Source organism: Manacus vitellinus, unplaced genomic scaffold (assembly GCF_001715985.3).
Source record: "Manacus vitellinus isolate BGI_N305 unplaced genomic scaffold, ASM171598v3 scaffold_25_pilon, whole genome shotgun sequence".
NCBI lineage: Eukaryota > Metazoa > Chordata > Aves > Passeriformes > Pipridae > Manacus > Manacus vitellinus.
In genome coordinates this window covers 5020557-5035434 of record NW_021939882.1, presented here as the reverse complement: position 1 = coordinate 5035434, position 14878 = coordinate 5020557, and the positions used below count along the sequence as shown (strand labels likewise).

The following is a 14878-nucleotide window of genomic DNA, read 5'->3' as shown; positions in this document are numbered from 1 at the left end:
GTGAGCTCTCACATTGCTGGTATTTTCAGACTTTCGAAGAAGAGCTTGGTAAAGGATAGAGGAGTTATAAATGCTGGTGATCAGGGAAGCAACTGCATCCTAGGAGTCACAATGGCAAACTTAAAGGCTATGAGTGTTTTATTTTGAGGTGAAAATGGTGATAAGGGAACTTGGCTGAATTCCAGTCCTACAGTAATAGGTGCAAGTGTTTAAATTGTTGAGAAATTCCTTTAATGGTTGACATTGTTTTCAGTTTCTAAAGTGCAAATGTACAGTGACGTACAGCAACGATACGGAACTACAGGCAAAGTCAGGGGCGACCTGGAGAGGAACAATCAGGACTGCACTGCTCACTGCCACTTCCAGACATCCATCCACACAGCTGGCACACCTGGACACCCACCCACTCACACATGGCCCCTGCCCACCCCCCTGTTTATGGATTCTTTCTATGTACAGATGTGTTTCGCCGTTCCACAGCACTTCCACGACAGCTCAATAATTGGATGTGCACTTCCCTGGGTTTATGCAGCACTTTCCCTGCATTCTCTTCATGCTTCAGTAGTTTCTCTGGAAACTGCCTGGGAATATGGTTAGGCCCTGCACTTGGCCACTCCTGTGACTTAAATCTGCCTGTTCCTCCCTGGTGTCCTTCCCGTGCTATCCTGAGAAATCATGCACAGGTCCACGTCTTCACCTGGGCCTAATGTCAGACAGGTTGGTGTCCCAAGGGAACAGACTGGTTGGGATCTGTTCATTCCAATGTGGTGTTTGCTCTACAGGCAGCTTTGCAGTTCAGTGTGTTACAGGTGGCCTCACAGTCCCTGTTGCTGGAGCCTTGGCTGCCGGCAGGGACGTGTCCGTTCCGCTCCGAGAAGAGGCTGAAGGTGAAGAACTGGCACGGCTCCTTCTGTCCACTGCCATCCTGCAAAGGGCTCAGGAGGGAGCTGGAGTTTTTCCATTCCTGGAATGTGCACATCTCCAGCTGTGGGTGAGTGATTTTGCTCACGTACCCGGGGCTGGGAGATGCCGAGGATAATGTCCTCTGGCTGCCACTCAGGAAACTCGTGCTGTCCTCCAGAGAGTCTTTCCTGTGGTGTTCAAAGGAGCACCGATTCCAGTTTCTGTAGCTGTAGGGCCACCACCCCAGCTGCTTTCGACGGTGGCACTGGCATTTCAGGATCTGTATAAAAGCCCTCTTGAACTCTTTGCTTGAGCAAGGGTAGATGATGGGATTCAAGCAGCTGTTGAAGTAGCCAAGCCAAAAAATCACCTTGAAAATTGTTTCGGGTGGCTTCAGAGCTGAAAACAGAGATCCTGTCCACAGGAAAAAAGCAGAAACAATATCTGAGATAATTGGTTTATCTGCCTCTAGGAAGGGCAAATGTTACATCAGATCGCTGTTAGAACCTGTGTATTAAAAATCTTTCATGCATGTTGCTTTCAGTTTTGGTCTTTGGCTACTAAAATGTTACTTTTGTTATTTCTAAAGCTAATAATGAAATGCTCTTCATCATCTGAAAGTCAAAGGAGCACATAATTACTGTAGAATTAAAAACTAAAATGCAGTTTATGGGTACACATCTGCTGCACTAACATGTACTGATCCCAATGACAGATCAAACTCCACCATCCAAGCTGTTGTACAAGACACACATGGAATAATTCCGCAAAGGACTTTCAAGGGTCATTTTTGAAGGAAAATATCTAAATGTTCCCAGGAGCGTGTCCAGACATACTTTATAGCTTCTAATATACTCTCTGGCAGCCCTCAAACATCCCTCCATTTATCCAGATTATTGTCATAGTACAAACCTCTTGAAACCTGAAGTTAGTTGTGGAACTTCCCATATCTCAGGTGTTCATAAAAGTGGTGTAACCCAAAATAAGAGGTTGTTTTATGAGTTCTTCCTCTTCTGTTCACAACCAAATAACTTTCCTAATGAGACTGCCCAAATGAAAAACCCCTACTGGGAAATCCATTTCCTGTAGTTTTAGTGTTAAAAGCAGGGGCAATTGATCAGCTAAATTTAGCAAATGGGGCTGTAGAAAAGAATGTGTGACATTTTTAAAGCAAAACAGGCATTCAGGAGTTATCCAGCTGGGTAAACACCTTTGTGTCTAGCTCAAGTATATCAAGGAATGGGGATTCAGGGGAGAATTCTTATGTCAAGAACTGGAGTTTGATTTGAAGATTTTTTTCAAATGGAAGTCAACACCCCAGCCTGGATGTCACATCCTGACCTTTTCCACTGGAGTGGTTTCAGATTCACTGGGCTGTGAAAGCAGCTGAGTCAGTTGTGGCTGTCAGATGCCTGAGTGGGGAGGGATGTGATTCTGGGCATATTTCCCATCTCACAGCAATGTGGAGGTCATGGCTTGGGCCTCAAAACTATGCAAAAGCACTTCCTATCCTCTTGGGTAAACAGCTCTTCCGTGCCACGGCACAGTGTGTCTGCATGGCAAAGCTGGGCTGGGAGCCTCCTCATTCCACAGGAATCCAGAGGGGAGTGTGTGCCATTCCTCATACATCCACTGCCCTCCCCAGGGTGCCAGCTGCTCCCTGAGGTGGCTCAGGAGAGAAAATAAGATGCTGAGCTGGTATCAGCTCTCCGGAAAGACTCTTCCTCACTACTAACAGTCAGGGAAGGTCCCGTGAATCCAGAACTATAGATTTTTCCCTGGCAGTGTTTGGGAATGGTGCCAGCTAGAACTGGGTCTGCCCATTGCCTCGGAGCTAAGGAACACACTGGCCTTTAGGGTTAAAATGGAGGGTTTAAATCACAAGGTTCAGAGCAGTTCTTCATGACTCCTGCACTTTACTGACTTTTACTCATGGAGAGTAAATGGAGAAAAGGAAATATATCAGAAAATCAATTGACTTGATGAGTTTTGATTGATCAGTTTTTTGACCACACTCACCAGACTTCATAGAGCTGTTCAGTTTGGAAATACACTGAGCAATAGCAAATATCATAAAGAGAAATTAAGAAGTATTTTATTTAGTAGAAGCTAATTGCATTTCGAGTCTGACTGGTTCTTTATAATGAATATTTTATTACAGAGAAAGTAAGTAAAGCATCCTAATGAAATTAGGGAACATTGTGGGAAGCAATTTGGCATATTAATTGTCCTCACATATTCTGCAGAATATCTGCCCAGAGCATCACTGAGACATTAAAATTCAGACTCCACTGGAGTCAGTGGAAGTCCTTGAAAGGCTCGTAAGGACTTCGGTGGACCTGGGAAGAGACCTATAATTACTCATAGAATCATCAGTTTTCTTCAGAATCAAGTATTTTATACTTAGGCTAGATAATAGTTGATCAGGAGTACTGTGAATTCTCCGGATTTAAGGAGAAAAAATGGATATGGATGAGTTTGGGGCAGTCAGGTGCTGTTTTCTGCATGTTACAAAAGGATCACATTTCCAAATTTTCTAAATGCAGTTTTTCTTAGATGAGAGCCAACCTGGGGGAGTGTGTGTTCTGTTTCCTGGAACAAACACAACATCTGGTTTTATTGCAATACAATGGCCTGGAGTTGTTTGAGTGCTTTGCTGTGTGTCAGTGGATATTCCAGTGATGGTGACAAGAGAGCTCCACTGCACGGCTTTGTCATTGTCTGAAGATTAAAGAAAAGCCACAAAATTTGAAACTTCTTGTCCCTGCTGATAACAGGTAGAAAATGAAATGTTTCCATACTTGAAGCACTGAGGGAGGGTATTCCCACTCTGGAGAAAATCCCCCTCTTGTTTGAACACCATAAAATAGAAATAGTTTGAGAATTGGTAAGGAGTATTTGGAAGTTCAGTTACAGAGTCTAATCAGACTCAAATAGTTAAGGTAACCTTGGAAGGCAAACACATCCTCTTATTTCAGAGGAGATTGCATTCTGGTGCGGATTGGAGCCATTCTGACTGGAGTTAAATATGAGCTTTTCAACGTTCTCCACAAGAAAAAATTCCAATGTTTTAAAAATTGCTGTAATGAGGAAAAGCATTGCAAAATATCAAGTGATAACAGATGAGTTCTGAAACATGAAAAACAGGAAGCTTCACCAATATCAAACCCTGTCTCAATCTGTCCTCCAGAACACAGCTTGTGCAAAAATGAGTATTGCTTTGCAAGAAATCTGTTTTATGATGGAACTTGGCCTTCCTATGGAAAGTGACCTGATCAGATTTTTGCTGTGACCAACAAGAGACATTCCCAGTGCTTGGCTCTGGGTGGCTGCTGAGGGTCTGTCTGGGAACCTCCTCTTCTTCCCCGTGTTCCTGCTGTGATTCCTGCAGCAGCCGGGACTGCTGGAAGCTGCTCATGGCTGAGTTACAGCCACCATGTGCACAGCTAGTAAAATTCTCCCTCTAGAAGTAATAATCTGCCTCTGCCCAGAGTTATTACAAATTTAGAGAAAGGATGTGGTTGTCCTTTATTTAAGCTTTTGTGGTCCCTTTCACCACATGCTTCGCCAAGTCAGCGTGCCAAGGTTTTAAAGCTAATTGGATTTCTAGAGCTCCTGATTCCTTCCCTTCCAGCATTCAGTGTTTGTTTACATTCCCCTGGACTTATTTAATATAGGAAAAAAACCCCACAGTTTACAAACAGTAGAGGATGAAATAGAGAGTATGGTTATAAAATTACGAGTTGATCAAGCTGGGATGAAGTGCAGGCCTTCTGGAGAAGAGGATTAGGATAACAGTGAAAACAGTTAGAAAACAGAGAAAATAGATCTTGAGAAATAGGAAAGCATCCAAAATCAACAGAATAAAATTCAATAAAGAAGATGAAAGATGGTTAAATTATAACTAATACAAATAAATAACAATGGGTAGTGTTTGGTTGTGGTTATTTGGCATGTTGGTGTCTCTGTGGGATGCCTTGTGCTGCACATCTCAGCAGTGCCTGGGCTGCCAGGCTGGAGGACAGTCCCAGGAACCCAGCAGTCACCAACACACTACTCCTGTGCTTGTGGGTATCTTGTGTGTGTGTGTGCATGTGTAGCACTTTGCTTTTGAGGAAGGGGAAATATCAAATAAGGAATAACTGCTGTGGGCAGGGACACCTTCCACTGGGCGAGGTTGGTCATTGCTCCAAAGTGTCCTGGTTGTGAGGAATTTCTGTCCTAGAACTGAGTACCTACAGCAGTGCCCTCATATTGCAGATGAACAAATCACTTGTATCAGACCAGCAGGAACTTCATTCACATTTGAGAGCTTTTTAAAGGCTCCAAAAAATAGAAACTTATCTAGAATGTCAAAAATAAAATCAGGACTTTACCTCCCTTCAAGGAGTACAGGGAGGGATCAGGTCTTTTTACTAAACCCCAGACTTGCTACACCTTCTTATATTACAAGCAATTGCAAGGCAGAGCAGCAATATTTGCATTTCTACAGGGACAGTGCCTGTGTATTTAACCCCAAAACTAACATGGGCACCACTTCTCAGTCCAGAATAGCTGTGCTGACTTTCACCATTGAGAGAGCTCACTTGTGCTTAAATTGTGTTGCCCTCACACAAATAGTGTGAAATCAAGATCAGTTTTGATAAGAATCTTGTTTGGTACCTAAAACTGACAGTAGTAAGGGACAGAAACATGGCACTAATGTTGTTATTATTTTGTCCAAAAGAATTAGAAACTTCTGCAGCTTCCAAACTAGACAGAACACGGGCCAAGCTTATTCTTGTTTTGCAAAAGATTAGATGATTGAGAGAGTCTAGAAAAGCTAATCTAAGTCTGCTGACATTTCATTTATTACACTTAAATATCTGCAATTACTAAACATGTTTTGGTGTTTTCTCCTCTTCTGACTTATAACAGAGACATCTCTCTTGGCCATTGTTAGTAGATAACAGCCTGTAGCATGGAAATGAATAACACAACTGCACAGGTACTGTATGAACTTCCAGTGCAGTTTTTCTCTTTTGTCACTCAGACATAGATGGTTATTGCTGTCTGGTTTCTAGGGATCACCCAAAAGCCTGTCAAAATATCTCAAAATCTTGCAGTGGTCAGTGGAGAAGCACTTCAGTAAAGATGTGAAAAAACTCCTCACTTCTTGCTCATGTCAGTATTTCACAGGTAGGTGCCCTAAAGCCCCTGAGACCCTGAGGTGTGGCCTCGATGCTTTAGGACCTGTGTAACTTTGCTCAGGGCTTTCCTCATTAGCACCAGCTCGAGCAATAGCACAAGTGTTTGCCAACACCTCTGGCACAAGGACCTTGTGTTCCAACTGCCTTGCTGAAAGTAGTGTTTCCCCTGAAATTATCCCTTCTCTCTTGTCTTTGATTTCAATAGTTTTGAGATTTCCTATTGCTGCCAGTGGCTCAGTCCTGAATTGGTTTTTCCTTGGAGCTCTCTGACCACCTGAGACAGGAGTTACTGCAATCTCTGAGGCTGAGAAGTCAACTCGAGTTGATTTCACCGTATTTTTTTGTGTGTATTGCTTTGTGTGTTTGTTTTTGCAAGACAGTACACTGTGAGATTTCCCTTTGTTCCCCTGACATGCAAATCAAAACCTTACAGAGGAAGTACACAGGAATTTGTGTGGTTTCACCTGCTTTGATAACAAACAACTTTGTTCTAAAATCCAGAAGTCTGTAAGTGACTGGTAACTGACACCCTTTGTAAAGCAAAAGGATTAAACCAGGGCTTAAGGGAGGCTTTTTCAGTAGGAAAATGAATCACCTTGAAATAATCTGGTCCTCCCCACGTGGCAAAACACACTGTACTGGTCAGTAAATGCCCTTATGATGTTTAATTGTACATTCCCTGCTGTCACCCGTGCCACTGAACTTTGCACAAAGATTGACCTGCCAGTGGGCAGAGGGGCAGATTGCCACATATAGCAGTGATTTATATGAATTCTGTGTAACTATTAACTTCAGGACATCAAGTCTAGAGAGCTGGACCAGTTAGGCAGGGCAAAAGGAGAGAAGACTAAAACGAGGTGGAAGACAAACCAGGCCTAAAGGCTTTCAGAAAGCAGAACCCAGTAGCATTGACAGACCTAATGCCTGCAAGTGCTTCCCATGGGAAAGTAAGGGACCTAATTTGGTATTCTTGATACAGAGATGCAGAGGTTGGCCTCATGTAACATAAATCTACATTTTGTACTTCAATAACATTTTAAGAATAATTTTGTGTGGGCTGACCTGTAGCATGCAGATGTTTTTATGTTCTTTTTTATTATTTTATAAAAAGGTTTCAAAAGCTTAATACCTAAAAATGGTCATACCAATTGTGCCTTCATCCTGGGGCTCCTGGGACCTTATCCCACTGTCAGTTAAGTTACATGAATTTTGTTTCTAACTCCAGTGGATAAGACTCCAGGTTTTGTGGGAGCAGGAGGACTTAAGCTCTAAAATGGGAAGTGAATACTGCTCTGCTGATTTCCACTGGAGTTAAGCAGTATCTGGGGAAGTTAATGTACTCTGGTGAAAGTGGTGGAGATGGGAAATTTTCCCTTTGTGTGTGTGGGATGTGTCTGAGAGAAGACCGACAAGCCCATATCTCGACAGGAATGAGACTAAACCTGTACTTAGTAGCCAGAGGGAAACATATGATCCTTCATTTTGGATTAATTTTTTTAATAAAGGTATTGTAATAAAATTGGATACTCCCCTGTTTAAAGGCCAGTGTTTTAATGAGTGTTAGCTTATTTCTGCAGGGCTTTAGTCATTAAAAGAATCTATTTTGCTCAGTGTTTTTCAGCAATGCATGTTTAATGTAGTCCTGATGCCGAAGGAAGGGTTTGTATAAGGGGGATGAAAAGAAACATTTATTTTAAAGAAGCAAGATATTTACTTTTCAAAGCTGAGTCACTGAATTTATGGCATAAGAAGTTCTCTCAAAGACACATATGTCTTTAGTTTATTTTTTTATGTTGTGTCACAAATAATTTTGAGTGGCAGGATAACTGTTTACAAAGCCACGGAGTGTTTATGAATGTGTGCAACAAGGATGTTCTGCAGCTCCACTGCTATCTGGAAAGAATATCCAGTAGCTACAGGAATAAAAAATTTCTCACATGACTCTCTTTGATACCAGTTTTGCTGCATCATCAGTTGCTTAACACTGAAGATGGAATGGTTCAGTGCTACAAAACCAGACGGTGGTAATTCTTCGTGCTGATGGTTTAATGGTGCTCAGTCCATCATGGTGTCAGTGCTGTAATTCCTCCCTGCAGTGTGTACAGGGCTCTGCCAGATCTTTCCCTGCAAAACCTTTGGATTTTTGCTTGAAAAACACTCTGTAAGCGTTAATATTATTTCTTTTCATTTGTCACAGAATATTTATTCAAGCAATGCGGCTGCTTTCAGCACCACATCTGTTCCCAGTGCATATCTGCCACCTGATGCAATAATCCTTTGTCTGGAATATCAAAATGGGCAGCTGTAGAGTATATTGAAATGCCAGAATGGAAGAATAAAATTTTGTCTGGCAAAGAAGAGCTGAGAACACTCTTAACACGAAGGAAACTCCACTGCATATAAGCAGATTTGGTAATACATGGATCTGGGATGCTGCAGAAATGACAGTCACCAACTTGTCAAATGTTTTGTGGTTGGATCCCCAGAAATACAGAGCTGCTCTTTAACATCATTCTGCAGAGTCATGACATTACTGAGGGAAACAAGGGGCAGAAAAATAAATAGGAAAGATGCAGGTGTGAGAGTATGATTTGGGATAATGGTGCAAATATAAGGTGTGAGAAATGGAGGCTAAGAAAGAAGCTTATGCTTGCAGTGAGTGGAGGTGAGTATCTAGTCTGGACAGTCCCGGACACCTATGGAGACACCTTGGGACACCATCAGTGCCTTTTGATTTCTACAGTTTCCTATCACAGAAATTGATTTCATACCCTTGGGTGCTTTCTGAAAGAGTCTTTAATAGCATTTCATTTAATTGTGTGTCTTCAAGACATAAAGCAAAACGTTTCTGGTAAGAAGAGTGCAGCACACAGAGAGCTCTTTAAGGATTCTTTCTGCACTGCTTTACCCTCTCCTGCAGGTAAGGACAGCTGCATTATGCAAGTGAAGAAAAGGGCTTTTCCCTACCTGTTTTAGTGAGCAATGCTTTAATCAAGTCTAACATTGTTAATTAACTCTGCACTGAGACACAGAGATAAAAAATACTGGATTCTGGAGTGTGCTGGGTAATAAATTAAAAAAAAAAAAAAAGAGAGATCAGGGACAAGGAACAAAACCATCCCTGTTCCTAGTCCGCAGAACAAAGGCGAAGTATCTCCTATTTAAATGCATTTTTATGCTGCATTGGATACTATGGATACTTTCCCCCCTTTTTTTAGACAGAGGATTTCTGGACAGGGGCCGGGAAAGGCAGCAGTCTGTATTGCAACGCTAAGATGTTGGTTTTTTTCACTCCTCTAACTGACACACACTCCTCAGCCCCCTCTGCCCCCCAGCTCTGTGAGTACCAAGTGCTCCCAGCACTGACCTGGGGGTGTTGGGGTTGCAGCACTCGCTCTGGGTTGGGTCAGAGCCCCCAGCAGTGGCTTTAACCCCCAGCCCACCCAGCCCTTCTGCCAGACATGCTCTGCTGTGCTGGAGGCTCCCAGCCTGGCACCCCACGGGGCACAATTTGTGAGGGAGATTAAACTGTATTCTGTCAAGCAATAAATTCTCCCCTCAGGTGTCTTAAACAATGACTCACTAAATCTGCCAGGGAAACCCAGGAGTTTTGGAAACTTCTCAAAGGGAAAACTGATGCTCTTTCAGAAAGAAACTTGTTTGTGTCTCACATTGCTTCTGCCCTGTGACCATAATGTTTCTAGTGGACTGCTCTGCATCTGTGTTGGGTGAGGAGTCTCAGAAGCTATACTGGCTCCTGATAGCTACAGACATGCTCTGCTGAGTTCACATTTGCTTTTTTATTTCTTCAAATATTCAAAATCAAGGAGGGAATCTACTTTATCGGATCACAACCTACTAGCTGCATATCTAGTACTACCACTGGTACCATATGGTGGAAATATGTTTCTATCCACAGGTAAGTATTTTTGCAATAATTGGAAACTTGCTCTGTGTTATAAACTTGCTTTAAGAGCCAGCACAAGGACTTAAACGTCAGTAGCCAAAGAGAACTTTGCTCACAGTTTTCCTTCTTCAGAATTTTTCACATCCTTAACATTACCTTTATGCAGATCTTGAATTGTAAAGATTTTAAAGTCTATAGTACAATAAGTTAGAGAAGTTGTACTGCAGTAGCTGAATTAGTTGTCCTGCAGTAAAGATTTTAGTCTAAATGACGTTACACGTTCACTGAAATTATCATTCTGTAACACTTCACCAGGAACACGTTGCTGAACTCAATTCAATTTTCTAAAAGTGTCTCTAAAAATATTCGCTTACCACTCAATCAGAAATGTTTTGGTAGGGTAACTAAGTAAACACAAACATAGAACATTAATAAAGGCTTTCTCTCCCTTTTCTTTTCCCAGCTCTTTCCATATTTAGGCTGTCAGACTGTCTCAGAGAAATGAATTTTGGACAGATATTTCTGAGAGTGTAGGAACTGAATGTCTTGAGATTCTCCACTTCAGGGGCAGTGTTAGCATTAAAAACAATGCAAGGAAATGTCACAAGGATTTGGGAGCACAGAGCAATGTGTTAAGGCCACATCAAATACTTTAATAATATTTTGAAGATGAAAGTGCATAAAGTAGCTGCCAAAAGCTCACATGGCAATGTCCCAAAGTGCCTCAGCTAAGACCTGTAGAAACCGATGAGAACTTTCCTGCGGGGATCTGTGGGGATCTTTGTCTTTGCTTTTGGGATTTGATCCGTAATGTTTGAACTGAGAACTAGAATTTTTCAGCTTCCCAAAGCTCAGGGAAGTTTTTCATCTCATCATTAGATCAGGTTAATTTTCATTTAAGGCTCCTAATAATGCCAGAAGTCCCAGACACTGAGCAGTGAACTGAACCAAGAACATTTCAGTGCTGAAACTCTCTCTGTTCTTATGTAGGATTTTTGGCAAAGCATCCTATGATAATGTTTCTGAAACCTAATTCAAATGAAAAAAGGGGGATTTAACATATAAACTCTGTTGGTATTGTACCCTAATTTGACATCTGCCCATCACTGAGGACTCCAGGTGAGCAGCTTTCTGCACACTTCACAAAGCTTCAGCAGGACTCTGCAAAAGCCCACATTAGGAGTTCCCTTCCCTTCCTTTCCTCTGTTCACCGAAGTTCCCACAACACTATCTACTTCTCATTCATTTGATCTTTTTTCGATGATATTTCTGTAGTACCCAACTAACCCACTTTCCTCCCCCTCCCCTCACAACCCCCTGATTTCCAACTTACCTAGTGGCAGAACAATGAAGAAAGGTAGCCAGCACAGGATAAACATGCCAACCACAATTCCCAACGTCTTGGCTGCCTTCTTTTCTCTAGAGAATTTTAAAAGTTTGAAAGCTAAGGAGTTCCTGGGATTGTGACCCTTGGATTTGGTATTGTTTAGGGTGTCCTCATGAACATTCTTGTAATGAATCCGTAAAGTCAGCTCTTTGGAATTGGACATTTCTTTCATCACCCCGGCTTCCAGGTTTTTAGTAGTCCTTTTGGCCACTATGTAGACCCGACAGTACATCACGAGGATGACAATTAAAGGAATATAAAATGACCCCAAGGAAGAAAACAAAGCATAGAAGGGTTCCTCGGTGATGCGGCACTCCTTGTCGTCCTTGGGAGCTGGTTCCTTCCAGCCCAGAAGAGGCCCAATGGAAATCACCATGGAAAGGATCCAGACACCCAGGAGAGCTAAAATTGCCCTTCTTCTTGTTACCAGTGTTGGGTACTGCAGAGAATAACGTACCCCTATATATCTATCAATAGAAATTGCACATAAACTTAAAATGGAGGCTGTGCAGCACAGCACATCAACTGCTGCCCAGATATCACAAAATATCCTCCCCAAAACCCAGTAGCCGAGGACTTCCAGTGTAGCAGAGAACGGAAGGACTGTAAAACTCAGCAGCAAATCTGCTATTGCGAGGTTAATGATGAAATAGTTTGTAGGGATTCTTAAATGTCTATTGCAAGCAACAGAGAGAATTACCAAGATATTACCTATGATAGCAAAGAGGATAAAGGCACCGAGGATCAGCCCCACAATTATCGCCCTACTGGTAGCCAAGGCAGGTGAATCCAGGTTAGTTGCTGTCTCATTGGAGTTGTTGGCAGAAAAATTGCCATTATTTAGTGCAGACACTTTCAAATATCCAGGTATCGATGTATTGGATTTATCGCCAAAGTAGGTATTCATCTTAAAAATCATCCTCCATAGCAAGTTATGATTGGGTCCCTCACTCAACACGCTGATGGTTTGAATCAGTTCAAAGTCATCTCTCGACCCAAGAAGTTGCTGCAGAGCCCTGGCCTGTGAGAGGTGGAGAACTCATCTCCCCTGAGGGCTGTCAGCTCTGAGCACGTAAAAGTTGCCCAGCGTGGAGTCCTCGGGAGCCTGTCAGAAGCAGCAGGCTGTTCAAACTTGCTTAATTTCTCATACGGACTCGCTGAAACCCAAATGAGCAGGCAGAAATCTTGGCTGGAGCTGAAGGCAGCGCTTTCGATCACGGCGCCCCTGGAAGACAGGACAGGTTTTAGAGTTTTCCCTGGAGCGTGTGTGTGGCTGTGTTGGAGGGATGTCCCTGTGAGGCTCCAGGAAGGTTTGTCAGCATTTCCAGCTCTGCGTGAGCTGGCTCCGATGTCACCGTGCCTGTGCAGTGACATCACTGCGGTGGGGCCGGCAGCGCTAGAGGGCAATGCAGGCCAACCTACAGCTCCCACCAGTCACCGCCAAACAAATGCGATGTATCAGTCTTAATTAAAGCATTTGCCACACAAATCCGGAGTGGAAAACCTTTAAAAAAACCACTTGCACTGTCTGAGGGAAAATATACTTGGCAGGCTGTGGTGAAAGCAGCAATTTCAGTACTAAATTATCTGTTGCCCTTTTGTCCACTAAGAAAATATATTTTAGTTTATTTTGTAATTGAAGTGAATCATGTGTCATTTTAGAGAACTGATCATCATTTTAGAGAACTAGTCATCTTATAAGGACAAATAGGTTGGTTCCAAAAATCTCTGGTTTATTTGTAAATTCAGTACTTAATGATTGCATAAAGTTTGTTTCTAACTGTAAAAATTCTGTTAATAAAAAATAGTAACAGATTAGCAAAATCTTTATGTTTGTTCTATACCCCTGTGTAACAGAAGCATCTGTGGCTTCATCTCCTCTTTTCTCCCTCTGTAACTTTTCTAAGCATGGGTACTTTATGAATCCCAGCCTGGAACAGAGCTGAGCACCCCAACCCACAGCCCAAGGGAAGGCAGAGATAAATATTTAGTACCTTTTCCAGGTACTCTTTCTGCTTAACCATATTCCTATATCTTTAGTAAGAGCTGTGAGGTCACTGAGACTATTGTTAACTCATTGTAACTCTGAGAAGAGTTATCCTATTACAGTAGCCTTTAAAAAATAATATGAAACAGCTTATTTATTTTTTAGGTAATAACCTTTAATGTCGAAAGCAGTGGTCCCTTGATTTCTTAATTTTGTGTTACCTGGTGGTGGGAAGTCTCAAGTCTTTAAAGCTCAGGGCCATTAGTAACAAAAAGTGAAGGATTTGCTGATCATATAACTGCCAAAATACTGTTCTCAACTTTCTGCCGTCAGATTGTGTCCTACAGCTGTTGCCTGCAGTACTCTGGGTTACTCTACTGATTTGCCTTTTACAAGATGTACTGTGTTTAAAGTAAAAAGTTCATTTTTAATAAGGGAGTTATGCCTGAAAGTTGCAGCTGACTGCTGGTTTTAAGGACAAACCAAGTAAACACCAGCTCTGGTTGGATTTTCCTCGAGGAGATGTTTGTGCTGCCCTCCCCACACAGGACTATGGCACAGCACTGTTGTTCAGAAACTTTACTTTGAAACATTTACAAGAATGACACCATAACATGTCACGGAGTCACTGAAGGGAAGAGGAACAAACACTCAGTTTATGAACTTAACCTCAGCTTTTCTGCCTCTGCTCTCTCCAAGGCAGAGTTTCCACTGCTAATAAAAGCAGCTACCAGCCTGTGACTTCAGGTATTTACCCTTCACACTCGCCATTCCTGCTGGACTCCACGGAACCACTCAGTTCTGTTTGTGTTTTCTGATTTTGTTTCTCTGCCTTGTCTGTTTTAGCTGTGAATTCCTCAGGCTGGGAGCTCTGTCCTGCTGTGAAGGTGCTGACCCAGCTGCCAGAGGTGTGATAAAACTGTGCCTGGCCAAGGCAATGACTTGACACTTCTCTCAGTAGAACTGGGGTATCACAGAGGGCACAGAGAGTTGCTGCATCTTCCCCTCTTGGTGTTTGAGCTACATTTGTTAAAGCTCATTTAATTAGACCATTAGGTCTAGACATAATGATGTTTGAGCCTTTGGCACATAGGAAAATACGATCACTTCAAAATGGGGAGAGCTTGGATAAGAAACGGTCAGTGAGGGTGTAATCTACTCTGCTTTGATTTTGCAGCTGGCATCATGTGGGACATGCCCAGTTTGCAAAGAGTAACAGAGTGGCCTGGAAATACTCCCTGGCTTTGGCCACACTACAAGAAGGCTTTGTAGAGCCAAGGAACCAGATCTTTCAATAATCTTTCAACAGCCACTTCCAGGAGTCAGCTGGTTTCATCTCTCTGGCAAGGTCTGGGACACTGTGCCAAAAGCAGTGACAGGAAAGCAGAAGGGAAGGGAACACAGATTCTAACTGCTAGTGGTCAGACTAAAACATATTTCTTTATTATGGGACCAATCTGCATCCCTTACTAGTGTTGCTTTCTGTGCCCATTTGGATGAAACCA

At 42.5% G+C, this 14878-nt stretch overlaps 1 protein-coding gene across 1 annotated transcript; it reads right to left on the bottom strand.

Moving 5' to 3' along the window:
- Positions 1-208: 208 nt before the first annotated feature.
- ADRA1B (adrenoceptor alpha 1B) lies at positions 209-12740 on the bottom strand. The gene is made up of 2 exons (XM_008931924.3): positions 11333-12740; positions 209-1317 (listed from the first exon to the last, which is right to left on the bottom strand). Exons 1-2 carry the CDS (start codon positions 12303-12305, stop codon positions 755-757), a joined length of 1536 nt encoding a protein of 511 aa, XP_008930172.2. The 5' UTR covers positions 12306-12740; the 3' UTR covers positions 209-754.
- Between the last annotated feature and the right edge of the window lie 2138 nt (positions 12741-14878).

Coding starts and splice junctions, on each gene's coding strand:
- ADRA1B (XM_008931924.3), bottom strand. CDS start 12,305: ATGATTTTTAAGATGAATACCTACTTTGGCGATAAATCCAATACATCG. Junction 1,318..11,332: donor CTTCATTGTTCTGCCACTAG/GTAAGTTGGAAA, acceptor TCCTGTGGACAG/GATCTCTGTTTTCAGCTCTG.